At 51.6% G+C, this 26,841-nt stretch overlaps 1 protein-coding gene across 8 annotated transcripts in view; it reads right to left on the bottom strand.

Annotated features, from left to right (window-relative positions):
- Positions 1 to 16,003: 16,003 nt before the first annotated feature.
- Positions 16,004 to 26,841, bottom strand: part of RPS6KA2 (ribosomal protein S6 kinase A2) — a 356,893-nt gene continuing 346,055 nt past the window's right edge. For all 8 annotated transcript variants that reach the window (XM_032650885.1, XM_032650889.1, XM_032650891.1 and 5 more), the window contains 4 exons: positions 24,870 to 24,946; positions 23,567 to 23,684; positions 19,745 to 19,882; positions 16,004 to 19,084 (listed from right to left, as the gene is read on the bottom strand). In XM_032650885.1, the coding sequence (XP_032506776.1) occupies positions 18,959 to 19,084; positions 19,745 to 19,882; positions 23,567 to 23,684; positions 24,870 to 24,946 (459 nt within the window). In that variant the 3' untranslated portion in view covers positions 16,004 to 18,958. The remainder of the gene's footprint in view (positions 19,085 to 19,744; positions 19,883 to 23,566; positions 23,685 to 24,869; positions 24,947 to 26,841) is intronic.

Here is a 26,841-nt window from a genome sequence, read left to right as displayed (position 1 = left end):
GGGGTGAGGGATGGAGGGAAACTTCACTGTATACCCTTGTTCCTTTTGGAGCGTGTAAAATGAACATATGCTGTCTATTCAAAATAAAAAGCATTAAAGAAGAAACAAAATGCCTTTGAGAGTTAAAATAGCAATCGTTTCATTGAATCAGATTTATTTCCTGTTAGGCTGTCTATGGGTCACACCTAACCTTGATCTTCTGTGAAAGTATGTCTTAATACATAATGTTGCAATCCCATAGTAACACCAGGAAGGCCGTTAGATTCCACTGGTGCTTTATGGTGGAGAGAGGAATGTACGACCTAGAAGGACCAAAGCAGTCTTTATTATTCATAATATCATTAATACCTCCCATTTGTTGACCAAGAGGCACTTTATTTATTTATTTTTGGCTGTGTTGGGTCTTTGTTGCTGCGCATGGGCTTTCTCTAGTTCCGTCGAGCGGGGGCTACTCTTCGTTGTGGTGCGCGGGCTTCTCATTGCGCTGGCTTCTCGTTGCGGAGCACAGGCTCTAGGCACGCGGGCTGCAGTAGTTGTGGCACGCGGGCTCAGTAGTTGCGGCACACGGGCTTAGTTGCTCCGCAGCATGTGGGATCTTCCCGGACCAGGGCTCGAACCCGTGTCCCCTGCTTTGGCAGGCGGATTCTTAACCACTGGGCCACCAGGGAGGTCCCAAGAGGCACTTTTCAAATGTAATTTCTCCTCCTCACATCAACCCAGAAGGTGGATGTAAGGAAACTGAAGGGCTTTTTAAATAAAACCAAACTGTGTCTGCCCCCTGCCATGTGAGAAGGGGCTCCTGGATCTCAGTGGTTCAGTCTTATCCCCTAATATTTTTCTTTCCCTCATGAGCAGTGGTTCTGAAACTTGAGCTGTCAGAAGAGCCCCCAACCTCAAAGCCTCAGGAGGTCCAGAGTGGAGCCCTGAGCCTCATTGTCAAGTGACAGCACTTGGAGAAAGGCTGCTGAGGCCATCTGTCCCAATTACTGCTGTCCTCTCTCGGCCGGCCTCGAAGACTCAGCTTTCCCATTTGGGCCTCAGCTGGGCCTTTGAGCTTTCCATTGGTTTCCCATTTTGTGGAGGAATGTCAACTGGAGTATTTAAGTATAGGAATATACTGGATAAAGGAATATATAAATGTCCTACTAGGTAGCTAACCTGGGATCTGAACCCAGTTCTCTTACTCTGAGAGCCATACTTTCTGCACTATTTCAGATGGTGGGACAAAGAGGATTTCATGTTAATAGTATCTTTGCTGCTTTAAATATGGAGCAGGCAGTACGGGCTAATGTATAAGAAAACATAACAGTAGATAAGAAAGCCAGCTACATTATTCCTAAATCTTCAGAAAGGCCCAACCCTCCGTGGTCCCTGCACGGACAGAGTATGGGAGGTGAAGATGCAGACATCACTGGCTACTTTGAATCCCAGGTTTGCGAAAGTGACTGCAAAGGCCTAGCAGTGAGTGGGGAACCCTCATGCCCATCCAAGTCCAGGAAAGGCGGTCACCGCCGAGGCTGCGCTCTGAGCTTCCCTGTTGGCTGAGGAGCAGACTGTGAGCTTTGACAGATTGCTGAAGCCAGAGGTTGGAGGGAGGCTGGCCCCGGGTTCAGAGCACCCTCATGGCCAGCTCTGTTAGTACGGACTGTGTTTACCTACGGTGTGTGCAACGGCAGTGCTTGTGCTGTAGAAGGGCGGGGATGTCCCCTGGCTGGGTGTCCCGTGGAAAGCTTCACGGCATGCAGCTCCGTGATGCTTCGTACAGAAGAGCTTCCGTATGGTATAAACAAGCTGTATTTTCTCACCTAAGTATCAAAATAGAAAAACAATAAACAGTAGGTCTAATTATGAGCTGACACACTGAATTCCACAGGTCACAGACCATATAATCTGTTACGATGAAAAGAGGAAACATCTGAGGAAGTACTTAGTGGATGATAGAAGTGTCATAAATGTAAAGAGGTCTTGTTTTTGTCCTTCTGCCCGGTTTTCTTTTGTCCCAACACCTGCCTTTCTTGGGTTCCGGTTAGGCAGGCACGGGTCAGTTTGGTTAGCTTAGAGTAAACCAAGCAACTCCAGGACTTCGACGAGAGCCATGACACTTAAATTCAAAAGCCAAAGTACCTTTTTGAATCTGAAGGCATAATATCTTAGCCAAGTTAGCTCTTCCTGTCTGGCCTGAAATTAATCCACTGCGCTGCCCCCAGCTGCGCTGCCCACAGGGCTTGGAGAATTAGATTCCTCCCGGGTCACTGTTCTAGTACTGAGGTCAGGGAAACCACACACTTCACAGGCCAGGAATCTTCACTCTGCCTAGCGATTCAGTAATTTGCTGGTGAATAAATGGCAAAGAAATAAAGGAAATAGAAACATCACTGTTTTGCCCTTCGTGTGGAAATGTGTGACTCAGGCAATCATCAACGGACAGAACCCATCCACAGAAAGGTGAGAGGAGCTGAATCCGCCCAAGGTGCCCGGGTGTCGCCCACAGTCGCTGGCTGCTGGTCACGGGGAAACAGGCTCCACACACCGTGGAGACGGACAGCTTTCCGCAACTCCTGTGTCCTCTGGAGTTTTTAGGGGGGAAATGGTGAGAGCAGTTTTCTAGGTCAAAGGTTTTCGAAAACTTATTTGAATCAGACAAGGTTGTTTTTTTCTGCAGCTCCTCTGAGAGAGCCTTTACTAAGCTCCCGTGAATGAGAGCATAAAAGAAGCTTATTCTACGTTGCATTTCCCAAACTTCCTTAACCATGAAGCCCTTTCGGAAGGAGCATCTCATGGACTGTCCGTCCGCCGGGTCCAGTGTCTGGGTTCCTGCCTTCCAGTCCTCCGAGCCAGGGCGTGGCGAGGAACTCAGGCCTTGCAACCAGGCGTATGCTCCCACTTTTTAGCTGGCAAGTTATTCAAACCCCCCAGGCCTCAGTTTTTTAATCTATAAAGTGGAACCAATAAGTATCACATCATACACGTTGCTGGGTTTTTGTTAGAATTAAAAGGAATGGTGTCTGTGCAAAGCCTGACACTGTCAACAGTAGATTTCCACTTCCCTGCATCCCCTTAGGACTTAAATGTCCAGTTCTCCTTCCCTGCGTCCCCCTTGGGAAGGGCCTGGGCTCCCGCCTGCCCTCCTGTCTTTTGCTACTGGGTTGTTTGTTTTTTTATTATTATTATTAGGGAGAGGTTGTACCTTGCACCACCCTTTAATCCTCTGAGCATTATCTACTCTCCTGAAGGACAAAGGTGGAGAGAGGTTATCTGTGTGGATTTCTGTCCTTGGAGGAAGGTCGGAGGGGTCAGAGCCCGCCGGCGGGGTGGTGGGGTGGGGGTGGGGGTGCTCATCTCTGCTTCTCCTGCACGATCATTTGGTTCTGTATATGCGGAAAACCAGGTTGGGGGAAAACCAGGTCCACCCAAAGGGTAGCTCCCAGCTCCGACCCAGGCTTAGCTGGTGGTAGGACCCTGCAGGGGGAGCTGGCCCTGAGCCCTGTGAGGGGCTCTGGGGTAGTGGTTACAGGGGCCTGGGAAGTCCTCTCTCATCTCCAGCTAACACTGACCTGAAATTCTACCTCTGTGAGGACACTCTTGAAGACAGTCGGTGTTGTATTGACAGAACAGGAAGCCGTCCTTGGAGGGTCTCCCCCTGGCTAAACACAGGCTGAGTATTGAAAAGAATGACTACAGACAATGGAAACATGCATGCGATTTTGTGAGTTCACAGCTGTTAAAAAAAAACAAAAAGATAGATACACCACAGAATGGGAGACTTTTGTAAATCATACACCTGACAAGCGACTTGTATCTAAAATATTTAAAGAACTTTTAGAACTCAATAATACAAAGAACCCCATTAAATAATAGGCAAAGGATCAGAATAGACATTTCTCTGAAGAAGATGGACAAATGCTCAAAAAACGCATGAAAAGATATTCAACATCATTAGCAATCACGGAAATGATCATCAAAACCATAATGAGATACCACTTCACACTCTCCAGTATAGCTACAATCCAAAAAATGGAAAATGGTAAGGATGTAGAGAAATAGGAACCCCTGTGCACAGCTGGTGGGAAAGGAAAATGGTGCATCTGCTTTGAAAAACAGTCTAGCAGTTCTTTGAATGATTAAACACAGAGTTACCATGTGACCCAGCAATTCCACTCCTAGGTGTACACCCAAGAGAAGTGAAGACATACATCCTCATAAACGCTTGTATACGAATGCTCATAGCAGCCCTGTAGATAATAGCAAAAAAGTGAAAACAACTCAGATGTCTAGTCAGCTGTGAGGAGGTAAATATGGAATATCCATAAGATGGAATATTGTCCAGCAATAAAGAGAAATGAAGTTCTGACAGGTGCTACAACATGGACAGATCTTGCAAACACTGCTAAAGTACAAGAAGCCAGACACAAAGGAACACATGTCCTGTGATTCCACTTACGTGAAGAGTAGGCAAATCTGTAGAGACAGTAAGTTGCCTGGTGGCTGCCTCCGGCTGGGAGGGTTGGGGAAACAGAGATGCTAATGGGTCTACGCTCTCCTCTTGGGGTGATGAAAATGGTCCCACATTGGTTGTAGTGATGGTTGCACATCTGTGACTATGCTAGAAACCATGGACTTGTACGCTTTTAAGGGATGAATTGTAGGATATGTGAATTATATCCCAATAAAGTTATTTTTTAAAACTTAACAGAAAAAAAATCTTTAAAAAGATGCACAGAAAAGCAAACAGCAAAAATCCTGAAACCCCTTTGTCATAATCAGTACGCCAACTCTTGGTAATTAAAGGGGAAGAAGCATTTAACTGTATGAACTATTTCAGACAGCCCTAGTCATGAAGGAAAGCTCTTCTTTTCAGAATGAGTCCAGCTAATAAATATGAAGGAATGGCAGAATTAAAAGAACAACAGTCTGTAATCCCAAGTGAAATATTGATTCAGACAAAGATCATCAAGGACGCTAACCCTGTTCAGTAAAGGAACGGGAACTGGGGCTAGCAGGGCAGCAGTGTTATCCCAGGGATTATTTGCTGGTCTGAAAGGGGAAAATGCAAATTTGCAAGGAGGCATGCAGCTGGACCTACTCAGCATCACAGCTGACTCTTAAGTGCTTCCCGGCAGCACCTGGCCTACAGTACCCCCACCCCCAACCCCGCATCTTGAACCTGAATCCGATTAGGCATGTGGGTCCATCTTCGAGTTCCCAGGAAATGAAGGTGCTAGAGGAACTAGTCAAGGGAAACTAGTGAGGGAGTGACCCAGCTTCTCCAGTAAGTGGAACATTTTAATAGGACAACAGGACAACGGAAGCCCTCTCTTCCCTGGCCTGAGGAAGGAGGACGGTCCAGATCAGCAGTGCCCCGTAGAAGTGTAACAGGAACCAAAACCCAAGCTCTGAGTATTTCAGTAGCTACATTAAAAACGTAAAAAGAAACTGATAAAGTTAGTTTTGATAATGCATCTATTTAGCCCAATATATCCAAAATATTATTTCAATATATAATCAATAACATATATCACTGAAATATTTTATTTTCTTCTTTCGTACTGTCTTCAACATCTGGTGTGTATTTTACACTTATAATTAATCTTAATTCAGATGCTAAATTTTCACTGGCAATATTTGATCTGTATTTAAATTTCATAGCATTTACAGTTTAAAAAAGTATATTTACACACCCAAGTTGTTCCAAACATACTGAAAAAATTTCCAAAACTGAACCAAAAAAGAAAAGAAATCATTTTCCTTTAACATTTGCATTTGCATTGACAATTCAAAATTACATCAGTTCAATTTAAATTCACCTACTCTTGTTTCAACTCAGTCGTGTTAACCTTAAGGTCAAAGGTTAGTTACTGCCCGACTTCCCTGGTGGCGCAGTGGTTAAGACTCCGCCTGCCAATGCAGGGGACACGGGTTCGAGCCCTGGTCCGCGAAGATCGCACATGCCACGGAGCAACTAAGCCCATGCGCCACAGCTACTGAGCCTGTGCTCTGGAGCCCGCGAGCCACAACTACTGAACCTATGTGCTGCAACTACTGAAGCCTGCGCCTAGAGCCCGTGCTCCGCAACAAGAGAAGCCACCGCAATGAGAAGCCCGTGAACCACAACTAGAGAAAGCCTGCATGCAGTAACAAAGACCCAACACAGCCAAAAATAAAATGTAAATAAATTAATCTTTTAAAAAAAGGTTAGTTATTGCCTAAATGGAAAAGCATCTCTTTAGTCTGAGGGTAGTTTTTGCAGTTAATTTACATAATGCTGTTTATTACTATTAAAATGTCCTGCCTATGTATTCATGTTAGGAAAGCTTTGTAAAATCATTATTATTGATCTGTAGTCCAAAAATTTCAATTGCAAAAAAATTCTCATACCTGTCTAGCTAGGACACAGATGTGAAAAAGTTCACTTTTTTTTAAAGAAATTTTTTTTATTTATTTGGTTGTGCCGGGTCTTCGTTGCGGCATGCAAACTCTTAGTTGCAGCATGCATGTGGGATCGAACCCGGGCCCCCTGCATTGGGAGCGCGGAGCCTTAACCACTGCGCCACCAGGGAAGTCCCCCCTAAATTCACATTTTAAGTGAAGTTTTTAAGCTTCAGGTTTAGCTCATTCATATGCAGTGTGATGCTGGGGAGAAAACCCAAATCACACAGCTGTTTGTTGCCTTTGATTACTGAATATCTGGCCAACAGTCCCTTTATTTCAAGAAATCCTTGAACTGGAGGTAAAGTAGGAGTAAAACTCTACCAGTGAGCATTGGCACACATCATTACATTCCTCGTCCTTAATGGGTTCTTTCAACAAAACCATCAAACTGAGGATGGGTTATAGCACTGGCACACATTTAAGGAACAATTAAAAGAAAAACTATTTATGACACTCTTTGCAGTGTCTGCTTCAGAAAACCGGATGCGAATATTTTCAATACGCATCACGCAACGGAACAAAGCAATAAGAGAAACATCAGTGTCATGTTTTTAAATTCCAGGGACTTCCCTGGTGGCACAGTGGTTGAGAATCCGCCTGCCAATGCAGGGGACACAGGTTCGAGGCCTTGTCCGGGAAGATCCCGCATGCTGTGGAGCAACTAAGCCCGTGGGCCACAACTACTGAGCCCACGTGCCACAACTACTGAAGCCCGTGGGCCTAGAGCCCATGCTCCGCAACAAGAGAAGCCACTGCAATAAGAAGGCCACACATCGCAACGAAGAGTAGCCCCCGCTCGCCACAACTAGAGAAAGTCCGCACTCAGCAACGAAGACCCAGTGCAGCCAAAATAAATAAATAAGCAATTCCCCAAAATTCCTGATTTCCTCTAACATAGTTGGAGCGCCATCCATTGTGTTAGAAATTACACCCGTTTTTTTCACCTGTAGCTGACGCCCTAAAAGACCCCAAAATGCCCACCTTGGGCTCTATTTTCCAGGCCACGAATTGGCAACAATTCTTTCTACCTTTGCAAGTCAGCTGCTGGCCTGGTACGTGGCTTCAGCCTTGGACCAGCCCGTGCCATCTTCCTTCATTTCATATCTCGTTCCATATTCGACATGTTTAGGTGCGTTTTAGATCCGTTTATTATTATTACCTTTTGATGTTTCGAGCAATTGAAAGATGGGTGTATTCTGAATACATAATATTGGCAACTTGCCACCAATTTTTCATGAATATGAATTTTCTTTATCATAACATGCAGTGCCCACCCTGCTGTGTCAGTTGCTAGTTTCTTCGAGACACATTACAGACCGTTTCCTCTGATGCCCCATCCTGGTTTCTTCCTGTTTCACCTGCGGAACACCCCACAAGCTCTACCAGCTTTCCACAGCGGTGCCTCGTCTCAGGCTGAAGCCAGTGGGCTGGGAGCTTGGATTCTAACGGCTCCAACTAGGCCTCAGTTAACACATCTTCTAAATGGGAACAAGGACACAGATGAAAGTAGCTGGTGGCATTGGGGCATAGTTGAAGTGCATACCCTATCAGTAGAGTCACAAACACTGAAACCCAGGATAAGATCAATCGATTTCTTCAGAAATCTTTCACCCACAAAATGGGTTAAAGTTTGACTGGGTTAAGTCTATTGACTTGACCTCAAAGACACTTCCACATGGGCCATGCCCTGTGGTCTGGATTGCAGTTCTGAGTGGCAAATCTAAAAGCTAATATTTGCTCTGTCCTCATCTGTTATCCTCGGCCTAGGTCTACACTTCAAAAGAGAAGATGCAGCCTTACAGGAGTCTATGCTGATCAAGCAAACGCTAGTGTCCTGGGGTCATTTAGCTGAAGGAGGCGTTGCCTGCAACAGCAATAAGAGTTACTCTGGACGTTTCCACCGAGAGAGAGAGAGAGGGAACCTGTGAGGCACCTCCCGTGGTCCCCACGTGTCACGCAGCTCCCCTCCTGGGGAGAGAAACAGGACGGCCCCAACTTCACTCCACATTCCCTTCACCGACGCCCCTGAGACAGGACAGGTCCTCACGCAGCTCAGAATAGCCCAGGGTTTGAGCCTGTGGCTTCCAGGTGCCAGAGGGAATGTGCTTTTCTATTTTCACACACGGCTGGTACCAGCTGTGGACATGAAGTCTTCCAGTGACTTTGGGTGGGGTGGGGAGCGGAAGGAGGAGGTTTTCTCTATCTAGTGACCCCAGATCTTACATGCCCCGCCCCCCCGCCACCGTCTCTGCGCTGGCCCCCCTCCAGTCTCCATCCGTCCCACGGGTGCTGCCTGAGAGCCCGGGAGATGCCAGGTGGCGCACCTAAGGTTCAGGGAAACTCAGACAGATGAGGACTCTGCTCACATTCCAGCAGAGACAGACAGACAGACAAGGAGACGAAGAGAACGAATTAATGCGCTTCTGCCAAGCGCCAGGAGGGGCAGGCAGGGTGATGAGATAGAGCAGGACGTGGACAGGGCGGGCTAGGCGGGCCCGCTGCTGCTTTGGGTGGGATCATGGGAGAAAGCCTCTCTGAGAAGCTGAGGCCTGAAGCCCCAGCAGGAGCCGCTAGGGAAGGGTGTTGGGGCAGAGGAGATGGCAGAGAGGACCAAACCTCCTTTTGTTAGAGAAGCAGCTGGGAGTCGGGGTGAGGGACCGGGCTGGTCGCCCAGCACAGGTGTGTCGTGTCAGCTGGTGTCTCCGCCCCCTGGCACCTTCCACATGGCCTCCGGGGAGGCCTCCCGGACTGGCTGAGTGAGCCCAGCTCCTAGACAGCCCTGTGCAATCAGACGGCCCCCATCAGGCTTCTTCACACAACAGCTGTGGGCTCACGAGCGCCCGTCACCATGGACCCGCCCAGTGTCGTTTCTGCCCAAGGGGCTCGGAGCAAAGGGGGCGCGGGGAGCTGAATGCCGCATCCCCTCCAATCCATATGGTGAACCCTAACCCCCGTGTGATGGCATGTGGAGGGGGGCCTCTGGGAGGGGCTTAGGGTTAGACGGGATCATGTGGGGAGGGGCTCTTACAAGATGAAGGGACCAGAGCCTTCTCTGAACCAGGAAGCGGGTCCCCACCAGACACCGAGTGGGCGGGCGCCCCGACCTTAGGCCCCCGGCGCCCTGGACCGTCTGCTGCTTCAGCCCCCAGCCCGAGGAATTCTGCCTGAAGGCTGATGTCTCCGGATTCAGGGTCCTGCCCAGCTTCCTTAAGGCCTGTGCTGGTGTCAGGGTAGGACAGCGCTGGGGCCGCCCGCGGAGAGGTCACCGTGCGGGGACTGGGGTGTGGTCCCGGCCCAGGCGGTGGGCACTGAGACACCGCAGTTCTGGGGCTTTTCTCTGTCGGGCCCGAGGGGCTGGAGAATGAGGGGCGCAGGTGCTGGTGGGACCCAGTGGGCCATGAGCAACCCGTGTCTTGGCTTTGCCTGTGCCTTTGGGCGCTGCAAGTGGGGAGCGAGGAGAGAGTGTGTCCCCGGGGACACAAATGCAGCTCTATCAAGCCGGTCTGTCAGATGCCACCAGGCTGCATCGCAGGCCAAGAGCTGTCACCGCGTGGTTACCTCTCCTGATGAGCCGGCGGTGGATGAGGGCTCCTGCTACAGTGGGGAGGGAGGAGGCCCCCACGCACAGCTCGCCCAGTGGGGAATATTGATGGGGGACCGGGGACCACACAGTGAGAGCTGCCAGAGGCAGAGAACGCTAGACACAGGCCCGGACGAAAAGGAAGACAGAGTCCCAGCCAGTTCAGATGCTAGTGAGGGAGGGCGTTGGCCGCAGCAGGTGGCCAGGGAGCCACCACGGCTCTGCCAGCAGCCTTGGGGTGAGGGGGTAGAGTGAGCTGTCTCTGGCCGTGCAGCTTCCAGGCCTGCTCTCTGGAAAGTTCTGCAAGGTACTTACTCCTCTATAATAATTCCCTTTCTGCTTAAACTTGCTAAAGTGGATTCTCTTGTTTGTAACTAAGACTCCTGACCAATGTGCTAGAACAGTGCCATCCAGTGGAACTTTCTGCCTTCATGGAAATGTTCGAGAATCTGGGCTGTCCAACCCGGGAGCCCTGGCCTCCTGCGGCCGTGGGGCACTTGAAATGTGGCCGGTGTGGCCACAGAACCGAATTTTGGCTTTTATTTAATTTTAAGCAATTTAAATTTAAATAGACAGCCGTGATGGGAGTGCACCCTGTTGGACGGCACGGAATTATAAACTTAAGGTAGGGTGCGCCTCGAGATTAGCTGAGAACACACCGGCCAAGGTCATGGGGGTCAAATACCAGATAAATAGGCTGGACTTTCTCCAGAAGAAGCAGAGCTGCTGAAGCTTTTCCTTTAACACAGTGAAGGGTTACGGGTGCCACTGTCTGTTGATGGAATTTTAAGCCTCAGAGTGGACAATGGGCTTGGGGGGCAGTGCTGCAGCGGGGAGCCCAGTCAGGAGGTCACTGCGGCTGCCCAGGTGAGCAGAGAGAAGCGGGGATAACGGGAATGAAAGGAAGCCCCGGCTCAGGAGGCGAACCAGCAGGATCTGAAGGTTGATGATGCGGGAGGGGCTGGGGGAGAGGCTCTGGACAAAAGGATGGATCCATCTCTGGATGGATCCTTGGGAAATGGTGTGAGTCAAAGTGTCTCCACTGAGTTCGGGGATCAGGAAGGAGCGGCAAGTTTTGGGAGGCTGGGGTGAAGACGCAGGTTCAGGATTGATGAACCAAGATGAAGTGCTTGGCAAACGTCCGCGTGGTGACGAGCAGCCTGTAGTGGCCAGCAGCTTGGGTGTCCAGCCAGGGTAGGACTTGGTTGTTTTTGGAACTTAGAGCCACGCATGGTATTCCGCTTCTCCAACAGGGCCGATCCATGAAATCACGGGGATGCTTTAAAACTACAGGTATGCTCCAAATCTATTGTCTGAGCATCTCTCCTTGGTGGTTACCAGAGTCATTGATTCACAGCCATTTTCACCATCAAAGACCTTTTTTGAAATTGGTTTTCCTATAGACCTGTTTTAAGAAAGACTGTCTAATGAAGATGTATTTGTTAAGTAACTTTTCTGCTCCTCTACAGGAGCATTTTTTTTTTTTTTATAAATTTATTTATTTATAATTTATCTTTGCTGTGCTGGGTCTTCGTTTCTGTGCGAGGGCTTTCTCTAGTTGTGGCGAGCGGGGGCTGCTCTTCATCGCGGTACATGGGCCTCTCACTGTCGCAGCCTCTCTTGTTGCGGAGCACAGGCTCCGGACGCGCAGGCTCAGTAGTTGTGGCTCAAGGGCCCAGTTGCCCTGTGGCATGTGGGATCTTCCCAGACCAGGTCTCGAACCCGTGTCCCCTTCGTTGGCGGGCAGATTCTCAACCACTGCGCCACCAGGGAAGCCCACAGGAGCATTTTAAAAGTGAAAATTTTAAATTTCCCCTACGTGTGAGATAATTAAAGTTAATGTAAGCCAACCAAAGCCCAGAGGAGCCTGACGTGTTGCCCGTGTAGTTTCCTGGTGTGTAAATCTGTGCTCCTCACACAGCTTTTGGCAACGTTGACATAGATCTCAGACGCCCAGATCTGCCGAGAGCTCAGGCTGGCAGTCCCTGACCGGGTATAAGGAACCAGGGGCAGGATTGGGGACAGCTGCCTTCCCCCCACCGTCCCAGGGAAGCTGCGATCTGGGAGGGGTGCCGGGGAGGGAGGGGACACTTTCAACACTGCACTCTAGTGGCACATTGTGACAATTGCAAACTCACGGAAAGCCCTTGCTCTGTGCCTGAGGCTGTAGTGAAGCTTTGCGGGGAGGAAATGAACTCACGTGACTCTCCCTGCCCTGCAGTACCTGCCCCCCACCGCCAGGTGCTGACCCACCAGTGACGCCTCCTCCGAGCCTGTTTGAATTTGCCCACCGCTGCCCACCTTGTCCTCTGTTTCTCCCACAATGCTCAGTACCGTTTGAGAGCCACATCCTCTGTGTGGTTTGTTTCTTCTGATTCCCCTCACTAGGAAAAAGGCTGATGGAGAGCAGAGAGCTTTGTCTGCTTCCCTGGCGCCTGGCGAAGAGCTGGTGTCAGGAAATGTTTGTGTGAATGAACCAGTAGATCGAGAGCCGTCCGACGGAGAACCTCCCGGACAGTGGCTCAGCTTCCTGGACAGCACTGGACACCCCCTGTGGTGGGCCCTTCCCTTTCAGCGCCTCCATCAGCTGTCAGGAGGCTGAGACCCCCGCCCAGGGGTCACTGCCTTCTCCCATTTCCGCAGGGGGTCCTGGAAGGTTTTGTTGGAGGAAACGGAAGTCTGGAGTCACTAGAACGTTCGGGGGATGTGGGAGCCTGAGTCCCAGCCTGTGAACTGTAGTCTGGGAGGCGTACTGACCTCTGGCTTCCTTTTGTCTAAAATGTCAGGGACAGTCGCTTGTCCGGTTCCTGTGAGGCCAACGTTTATTATTTTATCATTAATCTTCTCAAGGGCTTAGACATTAAACTTTCACTACTGCTCATATCAAAGTCTTTTAGATCGAGTTCTATGTGAGTCTGGGTTTCCTTGGATGCTTTCCAGGTTTCACTGGGGATGTTTTGTAACTAGGCGAGAGTTTACGTTGTTAGCAAAACCTTAGGCTCTAAAAACGTGTTTTAAAGTTATGTGAAGAGCTTAACTCTGCTCTCAATTTCTCTTAAGCAAATCTTTTCTTTAGTCTGAACACTTACTTATTCAACTGTTATTTAGGACTAAAAACAAACCTGATCGATCCAGTTTCCAAGTCCATAAAGAAGCAGGGTTTGAAAGTCTGTGGGTTTTGATGTGTCTCCACGCGACCAAAGTTTCCCATTTCACAATCATCCATCCCTCAGCCCAAAGCAGACCCAGGAGAGCTGAGATCAGGGGCCAAACTGGCTTCCTAGTCCCTCGAGAAAGAAAACCCCGTGTGATAAAATTTGGGGAAAACACCGAAATGAACAGAACTTGCGGCCAACGATGACGCTCCGGAGCTCCGGAGTCACAGCTGTGACTGGAGATCGTGGCTTTCCTGCCCGAGCTCGGGTGTGACGAAAACAGCACAGTGAAGGTGGTTTCTCTGCCAAACATTTATTTGATGTCTCTCCTCACCACGGTAAAGGACAAACACGTGCCCACACTGGACGTATGTTGTAAACGAGTGTTCTTGATTTTGGATCCTGAATTATCGCCATTATCAGGGAATCAATGAAATAAAATTCAAAAGTCATGGGCTCAACATTGAAAGGTTGGTAACATCTGCTGCTGAGGAGAACCAGCAAATCTTAAGGATTAGTGCACGTTCTGAATTCCCTTCCTGAATAAAATGGCAAGTCCCCTTGGTCCGCTCTGCTTTTCCCTCAGAGGGCTCGCCACCTTGGCATCTACTGTTTATGTGCTTGTTACTGGTTTGCTTTTTCTCCCCTGCTGGAAGCGTAGCGTCACCAGAGGAGGGCCCTGCCCTGTGGCTGAGGAACCTCTTAGGACGGCGATGGGAGTGTGGTCCAAGCTCAGGAAATGTGTTTCGATTGAGTGAATCTCTGCTATGAGGGATCATCTGTTTAGTCTGAGTTTCCACATGCCAGGGATGAAATGACTGTCACTATGTGAAAGCACTGACAAGCTGAAACGGCTGGGGCGGTTGTCCTCCCATCAGTGGAGGTGCCCTCGACCCTTGTACGGCCAAGGAATCCGAGCCCTGGGATGGGGACGTGTCCACACCACACTGGCAGCAGAGCCCGACCCCATGCCCAGCCTCTGACTCGGGATCCCGAGTCACAAGCTGCCCTGCCACCTGCCCTCGTACACGAGATTTACTCATTTTACCTAGGAGGTCACAGACAGGATAAAACACCAGGGATTTGGTGGGCGGCATAACTGGGTGACCCGGGGGCTGCCTTGGAAACCAGGAGCCCAGGCTCGAGGCTCCCTTACCCGCACCACGTTTCCAGCATCTTGGGAAGCAAATACGGCCAGTGGTCTGGGTTGGCATTACTCAGGACAAGTGGCAAGTTGGATTTGCAAGTATAGATACAACGCTCTGCATGAAAGGCACCTGGAGGACTAGGTGACATCCTGCAAAAGATGGATGTGTGCGCTTGCGGCTGAGTTAGCGGGACGTCCCCCGAGACACTGCACAGCCGGGGAGACAGGACTGCGCCCCCGTCCCGGGCAAAGGATGGATGTTTGCCTGCAGCCCTTTATAAATGACTGGTGTTTCCCAAGTCGGGCCCCAGCTGTCACACAGCCCTCTGGGCAACCCTCGGCCTGGGCCACACTCCACCACCCCCGTGAGACCGGGGGGGCCAGGGGACTGACACACACGGGGTCTCGCTGTTTGCTATGGGGGTGGCTGGGCTCTGACCCGGAGTCTCGTGTCTCGGTCCGGCATCCACGAGACTGCGGCAGGTAACTTGTCAGCTTCTGAGAAAGCAAAGCCCCAAAGCGACACATTTCCTGAATCTCATCCCCCTGTGAACCACACACAGGCTGAAACGTGTGGCCAGATCTTCGCTGGCCCGGCAGACAGAGTGACGGGCCCCGCAAAGATGTCACGTGCTGGTCCCGGGGCAAAGGGGAGCTGAGGTGGCAGGGGCAATTCAGGGCGCTAACCAGCTGGCCTTACAGAAGGGAGCGTGTCCTGGGTGCTCCAGGTGGGTGACAGATGTGAGGACCGTAGCTTCGGCCCCTGCGGCTGGCTCTGAGGCTGGAGGGACACTGGGAAAGGGCTGGAAAGGTCTCCCCTGGAGCCCCCAGAAGGAATGCAGCCCTGCTCACACCCTGATTTCACCCCATGGGACCCATCTCGGACTTGTGACCTCCACAGTGGCAATAAAAGATAACGCACGTCGGATGGAAGAGATGCTTTCTCCAATTCAATCTCTTCCAGTTGGCGTTTCCTGAGCACGCTCTGGGGCAGCAGGAGAAAGAATTCCTTGGGCGTTATCGTTGGCCCTGAAATTCAGCGCTCCACCTGCAGCACCGTGAGGCTGTAGGATCTCGGGAAGGTCCCTCAGCTGCTGGGGAAGCAGCCCCCAAACGATGGCAGAGATGTGTGCGTGGGGGGGTCCCACCGGCTGACACGCAGGTTAGGAGCTGACCAAGAGAGAAGAAGAAATTAGGTTGCAGAGCTCACGACCGACAGCGTAGCTTCTTGTTTTTTATTACTGTACGAAGAAAAGCTGGGCGTGAGGTGGCAGGTGGCACACCAGCGAGAGACCGCGGGTATGGCGCCCAGCAGCCCACCCAGGCCACCTGCTTCACTACCAACATGACCACCCCGTCTCCTGCTGGGCTGCACGGGGAGCGGACGCACACACACGTGCTCACATGGGCTCACACGTGCAAACGCACACACACGCGCATCACACAACGCACTTGGGCACGCGCTTACACACCCACGCGTGCACGCACACGCGGCCCCGTGCGCGCACAGCTCTCAGGGTGGGGGACAGCCGTGCCGCCCGCCCCCACGAAGAGGCCAGCTGGTGGCAGCAGAGGCGGGAGCAGCCGGAAGGCGGTGCAAGGGGAGGGGGAGGGCCTGGTAAGAAGCTCACCTGCAGACTGTTACTCGTGACGGTATAGAAAGTCCAATATCACAGTTATGCTAGAAAAATATTACACTTCATAAAACCCATGTTTATTTAAAAAATCTATTCAGAAAGTCTGGAAAGCGTAATAAATATCGTAGAGTGGCCGCCCATCTCCAACATAAAATATAAAGCGTGAACACGAGAGTCCCCTGTAAACACGGACGCGGGCAGGGACACAGAGTGCTGGCGGTGTCCTCGGGGGACCGCGGGCTCGGCTGCAGCTGGCGGGTCCCTTCCCGGTGACGCCCTGAGCCTGCGGGTGGCTTCTCCTCGTCACTCAGGGCCTGCGGTGTCCTTTCCATTCTAGAATCCCACGGCTCTCGGAGCGGTGAGGGCCACCAAACCACGTGGGAGAGGACGAGTGCAGATCAGATCCCTCCTGTGCTGGAGGCACCCAGTGAAGCAAGGCCACCACCCCAGAGCAGAGCTGGGTCACGCCACTAGTGAGCAGGGCTGGCTCGCATCGGAGCCATGGCCACTCGAGCCCTGACAGCCGTCCGCGCAGCAACACACACGCGGGTAGTCTGAAATCACGCCCCACTGCCCCTGGGAAACAAGTGAAACCTCACTCTTGCCCAGTGTGATGTGGGGGGCAGCATTGGGAGAAGCTCTCCCTCCGGGGGGCGTCAGGTGTTTCTCTTAAAGTGGGCAGGAGCCGGGGTGGATGGGACTACAGTGGGTGCCACGGAGGGGGACCGGCAGGGCCAAAGGCCTGAGACCCCGGGCTCCGGTTTATCACAACCAAGTCTGGTTCTGGTGATCCAGAGGGGGTCTGACTCTACAGGAGGGCAGGGCAGCCAGTTAACTTGCTGGGCTGTCACACCACGTGTGCAAATCCCGCAAGGCCTTGCGTGAATGGTGGAGGTGCCCCGAATAACGTGGTGACGGCACCTTCATTCACATACCGACTGCCGGTTAGGAAGCCCAGCCACTGGCTACTTGAGACTTAAGCCAGTTCAATCAAACACAGGCTCTCAGCTTCTCTAGGCTGCCTCTCTGCAGAAGGGTGTCAAGTACCACTTTGTTTTGCAGAAGGGCGAGGGAGTGGAGGTATCTCAGGGCATTTGAGTTGGTTCAGGAGAGAGTGGGGAAGAGCCGGGGTGCCCCTGCCACGGGCGGGGTCTGGTGCGGGGCGAGTCCTGGGGTCCCTGTGGGGCTCTGAACGGTCAGAACTAAGGCTGCACACGTAAGGGGGCTGGTGTGACACACAGAAAACACGCACTGGCCGCTCTTCCAGCCGTGCTGCATCTCTGTCTCTCCTTTCTGTCCCCTTCCATCGCAACACACGGACTTCAAGCAAACCAGCAACGTGCCAACAAGCCCAGGACAGAGGCCCAGGCGGCTGATGGACCGGCCGTTGCCTGTGCGGCAAACACAAGATACAAGGACCACTGTCGATTTCTGGGAGGGCAAAATCTGTGAGCTGGGCCACCCAGGTTTTCCTAAGTTTCTAATAGCAGACAAAATAGTTCTGACCTAAAACAAAACTCTTGTGGGTGGAAGTCTTTTGAGCCTTGGGAAAAAGCACTTTCTATTGAGAAATATGCCAAGTGCCCAAGAGGGCTTTGTGGGAAAACAGGTACATGAATCTGTCCCCACCTTTTTATTCCTTGTGGTTCTGAGGGGAAAAAAAAAAAAAAAAAAGGCTCACGGGATAATTAAAGCTTCTGCGATACGTTTATATTTTCAGGTCTGAAAACCATTAGACCAAGCTAGGGAGCTAATTTTTAGAAGGCGGCATTGTTTTTGTTTTTGTCGGTCGAGTTGGGTACCAGAGTGAGTTAAAATGGAGGGACTTTCAGAAATTGTCTTCTTGGTGAAAACCCGGCTGAGACCAACAGGTGCCCCCCCTCCCCCCGAGGGCAGGGGGTGCCGAGTGATGCTGCCCAGTCACAGCACGGTGGGCAAGGGCCCTCCAGTCAGCCGGCCGGCGGCCCCCTGGTTTGGGGCCGGCTGGGAGGACACAGGCCTCTGTCCTCCAAGCCCCGGCGGTGGCTCGCCCTGCATCACACCCACTCCTGTGTTCACACGCCCCGGGGGAAACATTAAATATCCCTGACATGTCAGGTGAGCACAGACCTGTGCAACAGAAACACAAAGCATGACACAAAAGCGCAGCTTCCACAAAGGGCACCGCTGCTCTCAGCAACACATCCTCTGCTCCCCTCTGGCCCCGGGCAGGGGGCAGGGTCTCCAGGGGAACCGAGAAGGGACTGATGGGAGGCAACCCAACTGAGGGTTCCCACGGGCCACAGGGTTTCCATGAAAGGGGAAAGCCAGCACTCAGGGAAGCCCAGGCCCTCTCGGAAGCTCGGGGCGGCCGCGGCGACCCTTGAGCCGGGACAGGAGTGTGAAGAAGCCGCTCCTGCAGACCCCGGTCCTCAGGAGAACGCGAAAACATGGGCACAAGTTGGGTTGGCTCCCTCCCGGGGACGCGAGCGATTCTTGTGAAACGTGGCCACCGAGGCGAAGTTGCTGCTCCCGGGGCCGGGGTGGCCTCGCCCCATCAGATCTGCAACGGGAGAGAACATGGGGGCCTCAGTCCCAAGTGGGGGGCAATGAGACGAGGGCTCTTTGGATCATCTGGAGGGACCAGGCATCTGCTCCTAGGTGCCCTGTGCCCACCGGTCACTCAGCCGTGGGCAAGGGCAGAGGCGCAGAAGCCGGGCCCCCAGGGCTCTGCCGTTAACTGTCACCTTCGCACCGTGACACCCGGGCTGTGTGTGCCAGAAATCAGACCAGGTCACTGACTTTATAACTGGAAAACACATGTCTCCATGGAAACACAAGCCATGACTGGGCAAGACCCACGGGCTGGAGGAGCCTCCAGGCACTCGGCACGGTCCGCAGTGGAAGGACTCCGTCTGGTTGGCTGGGGGTGGAGATGACAAGGTCAGCACAGCCAGGCGTCGGGAGGTCACCCGCCTGGATCCTCTCCGGCTGCCTGAGAAGGTGCAGGATGAGCGGGCGCCGGGCTCGGCTACAGCCGCGTAGACGTGAGTCTCTTCATGCCCCGGCGCTGGGCCAGGCTGGAGGACAACACGGGCTCCAGCCGCGGGGCCTGGGGGGCTCTGTTCAGAGCGAAGTAGGTGGCGGCCATCGCTCCCTGCAACACAAGCGAGCGGCGGTGACGCTGTGCCGGCCCCCGACCCGGCCTGGGCCTCGCTGAGCCTGGGCTACGGGAGGCCTTCCTTCAGGGCCACGGAGCACCGGCTCTCAAACATCAGGGTGTTGCTCTGATTGCCGTGTCCACCCGCCCCCCCGACCCCATCTGTGAACCGTGCGGTGACTGGGGGTAGACGCTCTGGGCTCCCGGGGAGCCCCGGGGTGAGGTTCTCCCGGCCCCCGATCCGCTCTGCGGCTGCTGGGTCCCTGGGGTGCCCTCCTGGCAATGGCACCCCAGCTCTGCCAATCTTGAGGATCCGGGACCAACCTGGGTGACTGGGCCCCTCCTGGAGCAGCTCTAAACCCTCGGGTGGTCTTGAACGGGCGGCTCCCAGCAGGAGAACCCCAGCCGTGCACACCTCCCAGAAGAGGGGACACCCCTTCTTTGTTAACAGAAGTTGTCACTTACTCAGAGTCTGGCATGTGACTGCACGTATGGGATGAACCAAGTAACCATAAATACACCTGGGATGCCTATCTGGGCCTGTTGCGGGTTCCCTTCCGGCACCCCGTGACCCCTGGGGTTAGCTGTGAGGGTATCGGGGCGGCTCTCCGGAATCCCCGCTCCCACCATTCTGCCGTGGGGACCAGCGGTCGGTACCTTCACCAAGTGGACGTCCTGTCTGCGGAGCTGGTTTGGGGACAGGTACTCTCTGTTCACAATCCACGGGTGTCTGAGGACTTGGACTGCTGTCAGGCGCTGCTGAGGATCCACGTGGAGCATCTTGGACACGACATCCTGTGGGGGGAGGGCAGTGGGTGCCGCTGCTTCTCAGGGGCTCCCAGCCAAAGTCCTCCCCTGCTCACGGCGACACCCAACCACCATGCTGACAGTGAAGCTCCGGGCCTGGGGCCGAACGTTTACCCCCAGGTTTATACACATGTGAATTTTTTTAAAGTTTTAACCGTCGTCAATTTGGTGGATCACCCCAGGTTCATACAGTATTAAAGATTTTATGTCTGAAGAGAAATCAAATGTGGAAACGTTCAATAGCAGGTGTAAGTTACTGAAACAGCATTTGAGTAAAAACGATAATCTTCCAACGGGAGAAGTTGAAATAATGACTATCCCACAGGCATAAACCAATCCTAACAATGTCCTCAGTTACATTTTAGCACATATAATAAACATTACTATCCTCAAATCCACAAATATTTGCTGCAAATAATCACCAACTGTGGAATTAATAATCTGCTGCTCTTACTTGTGTCCAAAGGGGCTCATGCTCCATAGAGGTGATTTTCTTATTTGAGTTTGTTCGTTTTTTTTTTTTTTTTTTTTGCGGTACGCGGGCCTCTCACTGCTGTGGCCTCTCCCGTTGCGGAGCACAGGCTCCGGACGCGCAGGCTCAGCGGCCATGGCTCACGGGCCCAGCCGCTCCGCGGCATGTGGGATCTTCCCGGACCGGGGCACGAACCCGCGTCCCCTGCATCGGCAGGTGGACTCTCAACCGCTGCGCCACCAGGGAAGCCCTGATTTTCTTATTTGATTGTAACGTAATAGCAACAAAAACTCCTACAATGGGTTTAAAGACTGAGCTCCACTTTAGATGTACATGTGGCAATACATGCAAACGTGTGTACCTACGTATACACACACGTACAATCAGAACTCTGAGTTGCATCTGCATGGCTGTCCTTGGGGGAAAGAGGGTGAATATCACATCCCTGTTTTGTAGGTGAAGACGTGACGTGTATAGTTATTCACCAAGTGCCCAAGGAAGAGCCTTGGCGAGAATCTGTGCTTTTCTGCTAGCCTCCTCTCCTTCTTTTACTGTTGCCATCACATTCCAAAATGAAATGAAATCAATTAGAGTATCTGTTTAATGTGAAGTTGCATCACTCAACAGAATTTGTGGTCACCAACCGCAACAAAGAAATATTATACACTAATAAAATATCCTTCTTCTACAGAGAAACACAAGGCCTTTTGATATTTGATAACATTAATCTTGGTAACTTCTTGAAACAAATATCTCCTGGAAGGACTGTTCTCCCCATTTCCATGTGTGGAAAATGAAAGCAGGGAGACCTTTATTGACTTGATCAAGACCTCACAGTAGGGAATTCCCTGGCGGTCCAGTGGTTAGGACTCCGCACTGTCACTGCCAAGGGCAGGGGTTCAGTCTCTGGTTGGGGAGCAAAGATCCTGCAAGCTGCGTGGCAAGGCCAAAAAAAAAAAAAAAAACTCACAGTAAAGCAGTGTGTTTTTATACAAGGCATGCAGGAGGCGGATAAAGTATTATAAAAACATACAAATCCATAGGCTTTGCCTCTTTTTGGAGGATTGGAGGTTTTGTTGTGTGGCGAGCACAGAGTGGGGAAAGGCACAGGGGAACGAGCGAGGGGAAGATATGGCAGGGAAGGAGCAGGGAGAAGCCGGCAAAAGGTCCTGGGAGGTAGCGAAGCCCTCTCCCTGCAGCTGTAACCTGTAACGTGTCCTGTACCTGACGAACTCCTTTCCTGACACCTTTTCCCTGCCCCCCACTCCTGTTTGAAATCACCTCTCAAAGAAACCACCAGCACCCAAGTCCTGGTCTGTGGCTCTACTGTGGGAACCGGAACCAAGACAATTCCCATACCCATTCAAAACAGAGTGGATGGAAGGAGCAATGCGGGTGTCAGGGTGCGACACAGGGGAGGTGCTCACTAAATGCCGGCTGCCATTACCTCCACCATCACCTCCACCATCTCCTCCACCATGACCTTCACCATCTCCTCCACCATGACCTCCACCATCTCCTCCACCATGACCTCCACCATGACCTTCACCATCTGCTCCACCATGACCTTCACCATCTGCTCCACCATGACCTCCACTATCTCCTCCACCATGACCTCCACCATCTGCTCCACCATGACCTCCACCGTCTCCTCCACCATCTCCTCCCCCATGACCTCCACCATCTCCTCCACCATGACCTCCACCATCTCCTCCACCATGACCTCCACCATGACCTTCACTGTCTCCTCCACTATCTCCTCCACCATGACCTCCACCATGACCTTCACCGTCTCCTCCACCATGACCTCCACCATCTCCTCCACCATGACCTTCACATCACCTCCACCACTTCCTCCACCATGACCTTCACCACCACATCCACCATCTCCTCCACCATGACCTTCACCATCACATCCACCATCACCTCCATCGTCTCCTCTGCCATCTCCACCATCCTCTTCACCACCTTCATCACCTCCATCATCTCCTCCACCATCACTGTATGAGGTCACACAGAGACGGTAATGGCAGAGCTGGAATCAGAACCCCAGAATTTCTCCTCCTGTGGTCATTTTATAGAAACACAGGAAATAGACTGTTGATGCTGTTTCTTACCGTGGTTGGACTATAATTCACTATTTGATTAGAGAGGAACTCCAAGTCTGATGGACAGAGAAACAGGGCTGGTCACAAATGGTGCAGACGCAGAGAAGCCCCAATTCAAAGTATTTTTTAATAGCAGAAATACACCCCCGTACCAGAGTTTTACTTGATCAGTCTGTGAACACTCAGGGCTATCATTCTGCAACATCCCTAAAAGTGTGATGGTTAATTTTCTGTGTCAACTTGGTTAGGCCATGGTACCCAGTGTTTGGTCAAACACCTGTCTGTTTTATAACAATTATAAATGGAGTACAATCTTTAAAACTTGTGAATCACCATGTTGTATACCTGCAACTTACATAATGAACCATACTTCAATGAAAAAAAAGAAAAACAAAACAAAAGACACTCGTCTAGAGAACTCCCTGGTGGTCCAGTGGTTAGGACTCTGCCCTTTCACTGCCGAGGGTGCAGGTTCGATTCCTGGTTGGGGAAGTAAGATCCCCCAGGCCGTGTGGTGAGGCCAACCCCCCCACCCCAAAAAAAAAATGAACCAATAGTGATCTAGATGTTTCTGTGAAGGTGACATTAACAATTAAATCTGTCAACTTCTCCATAATGTGCGTGGGCCTCATCCAATCAGTTGAAGGTCTTAAGTGAAAAAAGACTGAAGTCCCCGAGGAAAAGGGAATTCTGCCAGAAGATGGCCTTTGGACTAGAGCCGCAACATCTACTCTTTCCTGAGTCTCCAGGCTTCTGGCCTGCCCTATAGATTTTGGACTTGCCTCCACAATTCCATAAAAATAAATAGCTCATCCTCTGTCTTAGTCTCTCTCTGTCTCTGTCTCTATACATACACATCCTATTGGTTCTGTATCTCTGGAGAACCCTAATACACCAAGGCTGTAGAAAATGTGAAAAGTGCGATGAAATATTTTTGCAAAATTTCTTTTTTTTAGCTGTGTGTCTTAAAAATATCTATGAGTATAAAATATCTGTATGATTTACACGAAAAGTATCCTCTAGTATTCTCAAAGATAAAATGGTTACTGCAGAATCTCCATACCTAAGAAGAGCATTGGGCAATGTACTCACCTTTGCCGCATCAGATATGGAATCCCAGTTTCCCCCGGAAAGGGCGTACTTCCCGCTGCCAATCCTTGCCAAGATATCCTCAGGGGTATCATCTGGTCCGTTTGCAAAAGGGGTAAATCTGTGTGATGAGAGAATTTGTGGTAATGAGCTTCCATTTTATAATCTAAGATAAAGTTCATTTCGCCTCTTTGTTGTAAAAAGAATAATATTTTCTTTCCCATCATGCCCCAAATCCAGGATTCAGGGTAAAGTGTAATTTATTTCTTACTGCTGTGTCTCTTTTCCTTACTCGGCCAGTGAAGGAAGTTCTGTGGACCCAAGGATGAGCCTTTCTGGACCGTTTCTGGCTTCCCTGGTGACAGTGTGGTATATAGTGGATGGGAGCCTGGGATTTGAAGTCTGAGAGACCCGCGGTCGATCTAGTACCAACTCTGGCTTCTCTGACGAATGAAGTTTTTGAACCTCAATTGCAACACGGGCAGAATAATACACTCGCGGGTGCGCACAGACACACACAAAACGCAAACGGTTCTTGCCCTACTGTAAGTGTGTGACAGATGTTTATTGTCACCCCTTCACACAAACCAGGGTGGGTCAGTGTAGCCTCCCCAGAAAGAAAATTATATGTAATCCTAACGCACTTCCTTCAGTGGCAGGGTTTGTACTCCTAGTTTATGTATTGGCAAAGTAAGCACCAGAAGAAACACAAAGTGTGGCATTGGGAAGAAACTGCAGGGCCTCCTTTGCTATTGCAGCCCTCAGGGCACGGCCCCAGGCTCGCCGGGGCTCCCCCCTCCACTGCGACACTAGTCACTGATTGACTAGGAAATAGCTCACTGAGGCCACGCAAAAAGCAGGGCATTCTCAGTCACTCCTGTGATTCACCCGGGAGCAGAGCTAGTGAGGGTGAATCCATGACCCCGGAGCTTGGGCTGCCTGCCTCTTCGAGACGCGGCTGCCTCCTGGCTCGAGAAGATGTCTGTAAGGAAAGATGCCGTGACCTCTGTGCAGAGGATGCGTGGTGCAGAGGCGAGAACGTGGACCCGCGGTCAGAGGCTTGGGTTTTTGTTGATGAGCTGGGCTGAGCTGTGGAGCCCCAGTTCCCTAATTCCAGAGACACACTTGAACGACAAGGCATGACTTTCTGCCCTTGCTCTCTGGTTGTCCTGCAGGGGCCTCGGGAGACTGAACTCAAGGTCTGTAGGTATGGGCCCACACCCGTGCACAGGGACAGGCCCACAAGGGCCAGCAGCCTCGGCTGGGGCGCCCTGAGCGCCGACACCCACGTGAGGGTTTGCGTTACCCCGCCAGCATGGTGTACAGCAGGATCCCCAGACTCCAGATGTCACAAGCCGCGTCATAGCCTTGCCGCTTCAGGACCTGCCAGGGGAAAAGCAGACGACGGATGAGCACTTGGCAGGGAAAATTCAAGGTCACAGCATGTTGCTGTGATGGATCCATAACGCCGGTGGGGGTCGGGGGGATGGCTGGGGATGCGGGGTGACTTCAGTGGAACTGTTGCTTACCGCCGCAAAGCCGACCCTAATTCCTTGCAGTAGGATTCCCCAAAGACCCGCGCACACAGGGAGCCCTGGCTCTTGCCAGATACACGACAGACTGAAGAGGAAACAGTTAATTTTTAAGGCAGAAGAATTTTGGGAGTTCCCCGGTGACCCAGTGGTTAGGATTCCGGGCTTTCACTGCGGTGGCCCAGGTTCAATCCCTGGTCGGGGAACTGAGATCCTGCAAAGCCGTGCGGTGCGGCAAAAACCAAAACCAAACAAAACCAAAACCAAAACAAAACAGAAGAATTTTTTTTACTCTGATAAAATATACTTAGCATAACATTTCCCATCTTTGCCGTTTTTAGGCGTACGGTTGAGTGATACTAGGTACATTCATACTGCTGGGCAGCTGTCAGCATCACCCATCCCCACAACGCTTTTCCTTTTGCAAAACTGAAGCTCTGTCTCCGTGAAACAACAACTCCCCCTCCCCTCCCCCCAGCCCCTGGGAACTACCATTTAACTTTCTGTCTCTATGAATTTGCCAACTCTAGGTCCCTCATGTAAGAGGAGTCACAAAATTGTCCTTTTCTTCCTGGCGTGTCACGCTCAACCCAGTGTCCTCAAGGTTCATCCCTGCTGTGGCGGAGGACAGGATTTCCCTCTTTCTTAAGGCTAATATTCCACTGTACCATCCATACATCGATGGACACGTGGGTTGTTTCCACCTTTTCGCCGCTGTGAACACGGGTGGACAGATATCCTTTCTTGCCTCTGCTTTCAACCCTTCTGGGTTTGTACCCAGAGGTGGAGTTGCTTGGTCACCTGGTAGCTCTGTGTTTGAGTTTCCGAGGACTAGTTAACACGGGAGAGTGTTCGTGTCCCGGGGTTACACGCTTCAGGGGAGGGCAATCCTCTGAGACGTTTACGGTTGAGTAACAATAAAGAAAGCAGCACAGGCACGCCGGGCGACTGCAGGTCCCTGGACTGACGTTGAACGTGAAGTCAGGAGAGCCGGGATCTTTGCACCTCAGGCGTGGTGCCTGCAGCATGGCAGCTCACCGAGGCGTGTGAAAACACCAAGCGTTCGGTGTCGAAGCCCTTGCCCGTGTTCACTAGCTGAGTGATCTTCAGTCCCTTCAACACATGGGGTCTGTTTTTCTTTTAACCTGTGAGCTGTTTGTGGCTAACAGTATCTACCCTGCCCACTCCATGTGGTATAGGCGGATAAAAGCAAAAAATACTGGTAAAAGTGCTCGGTAAATGGTGAAGTAATATACCAACGTGAGGTAGTCTCTAATCACTAAAACCAATACTATCAACATTAGTAGCGATCAAATAAGGCAATAGTATCGCTCAAATAGAACCAGATTGTTCTTAAAGGGGCTACGGGTGGCATCTGGACAGCCTAATGATGGCCCCAGCTGCGTAACCATCCGCATCCTGGCAGGCACGTGGACATCCTCCTCGTGGACCCCACCTGGGTCACCCCTCAGCTCACAGACTGGCCACTAGGGGCCAGCATGCCTCTCTCTTAGGACTTTCTGTACTTGTCACTGCACCCACCAGGGCCACCCTGGAGCAGCTTCACCAACCACCAGAGGGATCCACGCAGAACCTAACGTCTGTTTTCGTTCCTGACCTCCCCCCCCCCCACCCCACCCCCATCAGCAACGTCAGCCTCTTCTGTTTCCAGCTCTGCTCTCACCAGCATCTTGGGTTTGGTTGCTTTTCTAAAAAGCAAGAAACTGGATTTGTCTCCACAAACAC

The sequence above is a fragment of the Phocoena sinus genome, chromosome 12 (genome assembly GCF_008692025.1).
Source record: "Phocoena sinus isolate mPhoSin1 chromosome 12, mPhoSin1.pri, whole genome shotgun sequence".
Taxonomy (NCBI): domain Eukaryota; kingdom Metazoa; phylum Chordata; class Mammalia; order Artiodactyla; family Phocoenidae; genus Phocoena; species Phocoena sinus.
Note: the sequence above shows the minus strand (reverse complement) of the source record. Positions and strands in the feature narration are given on the sequence as shown.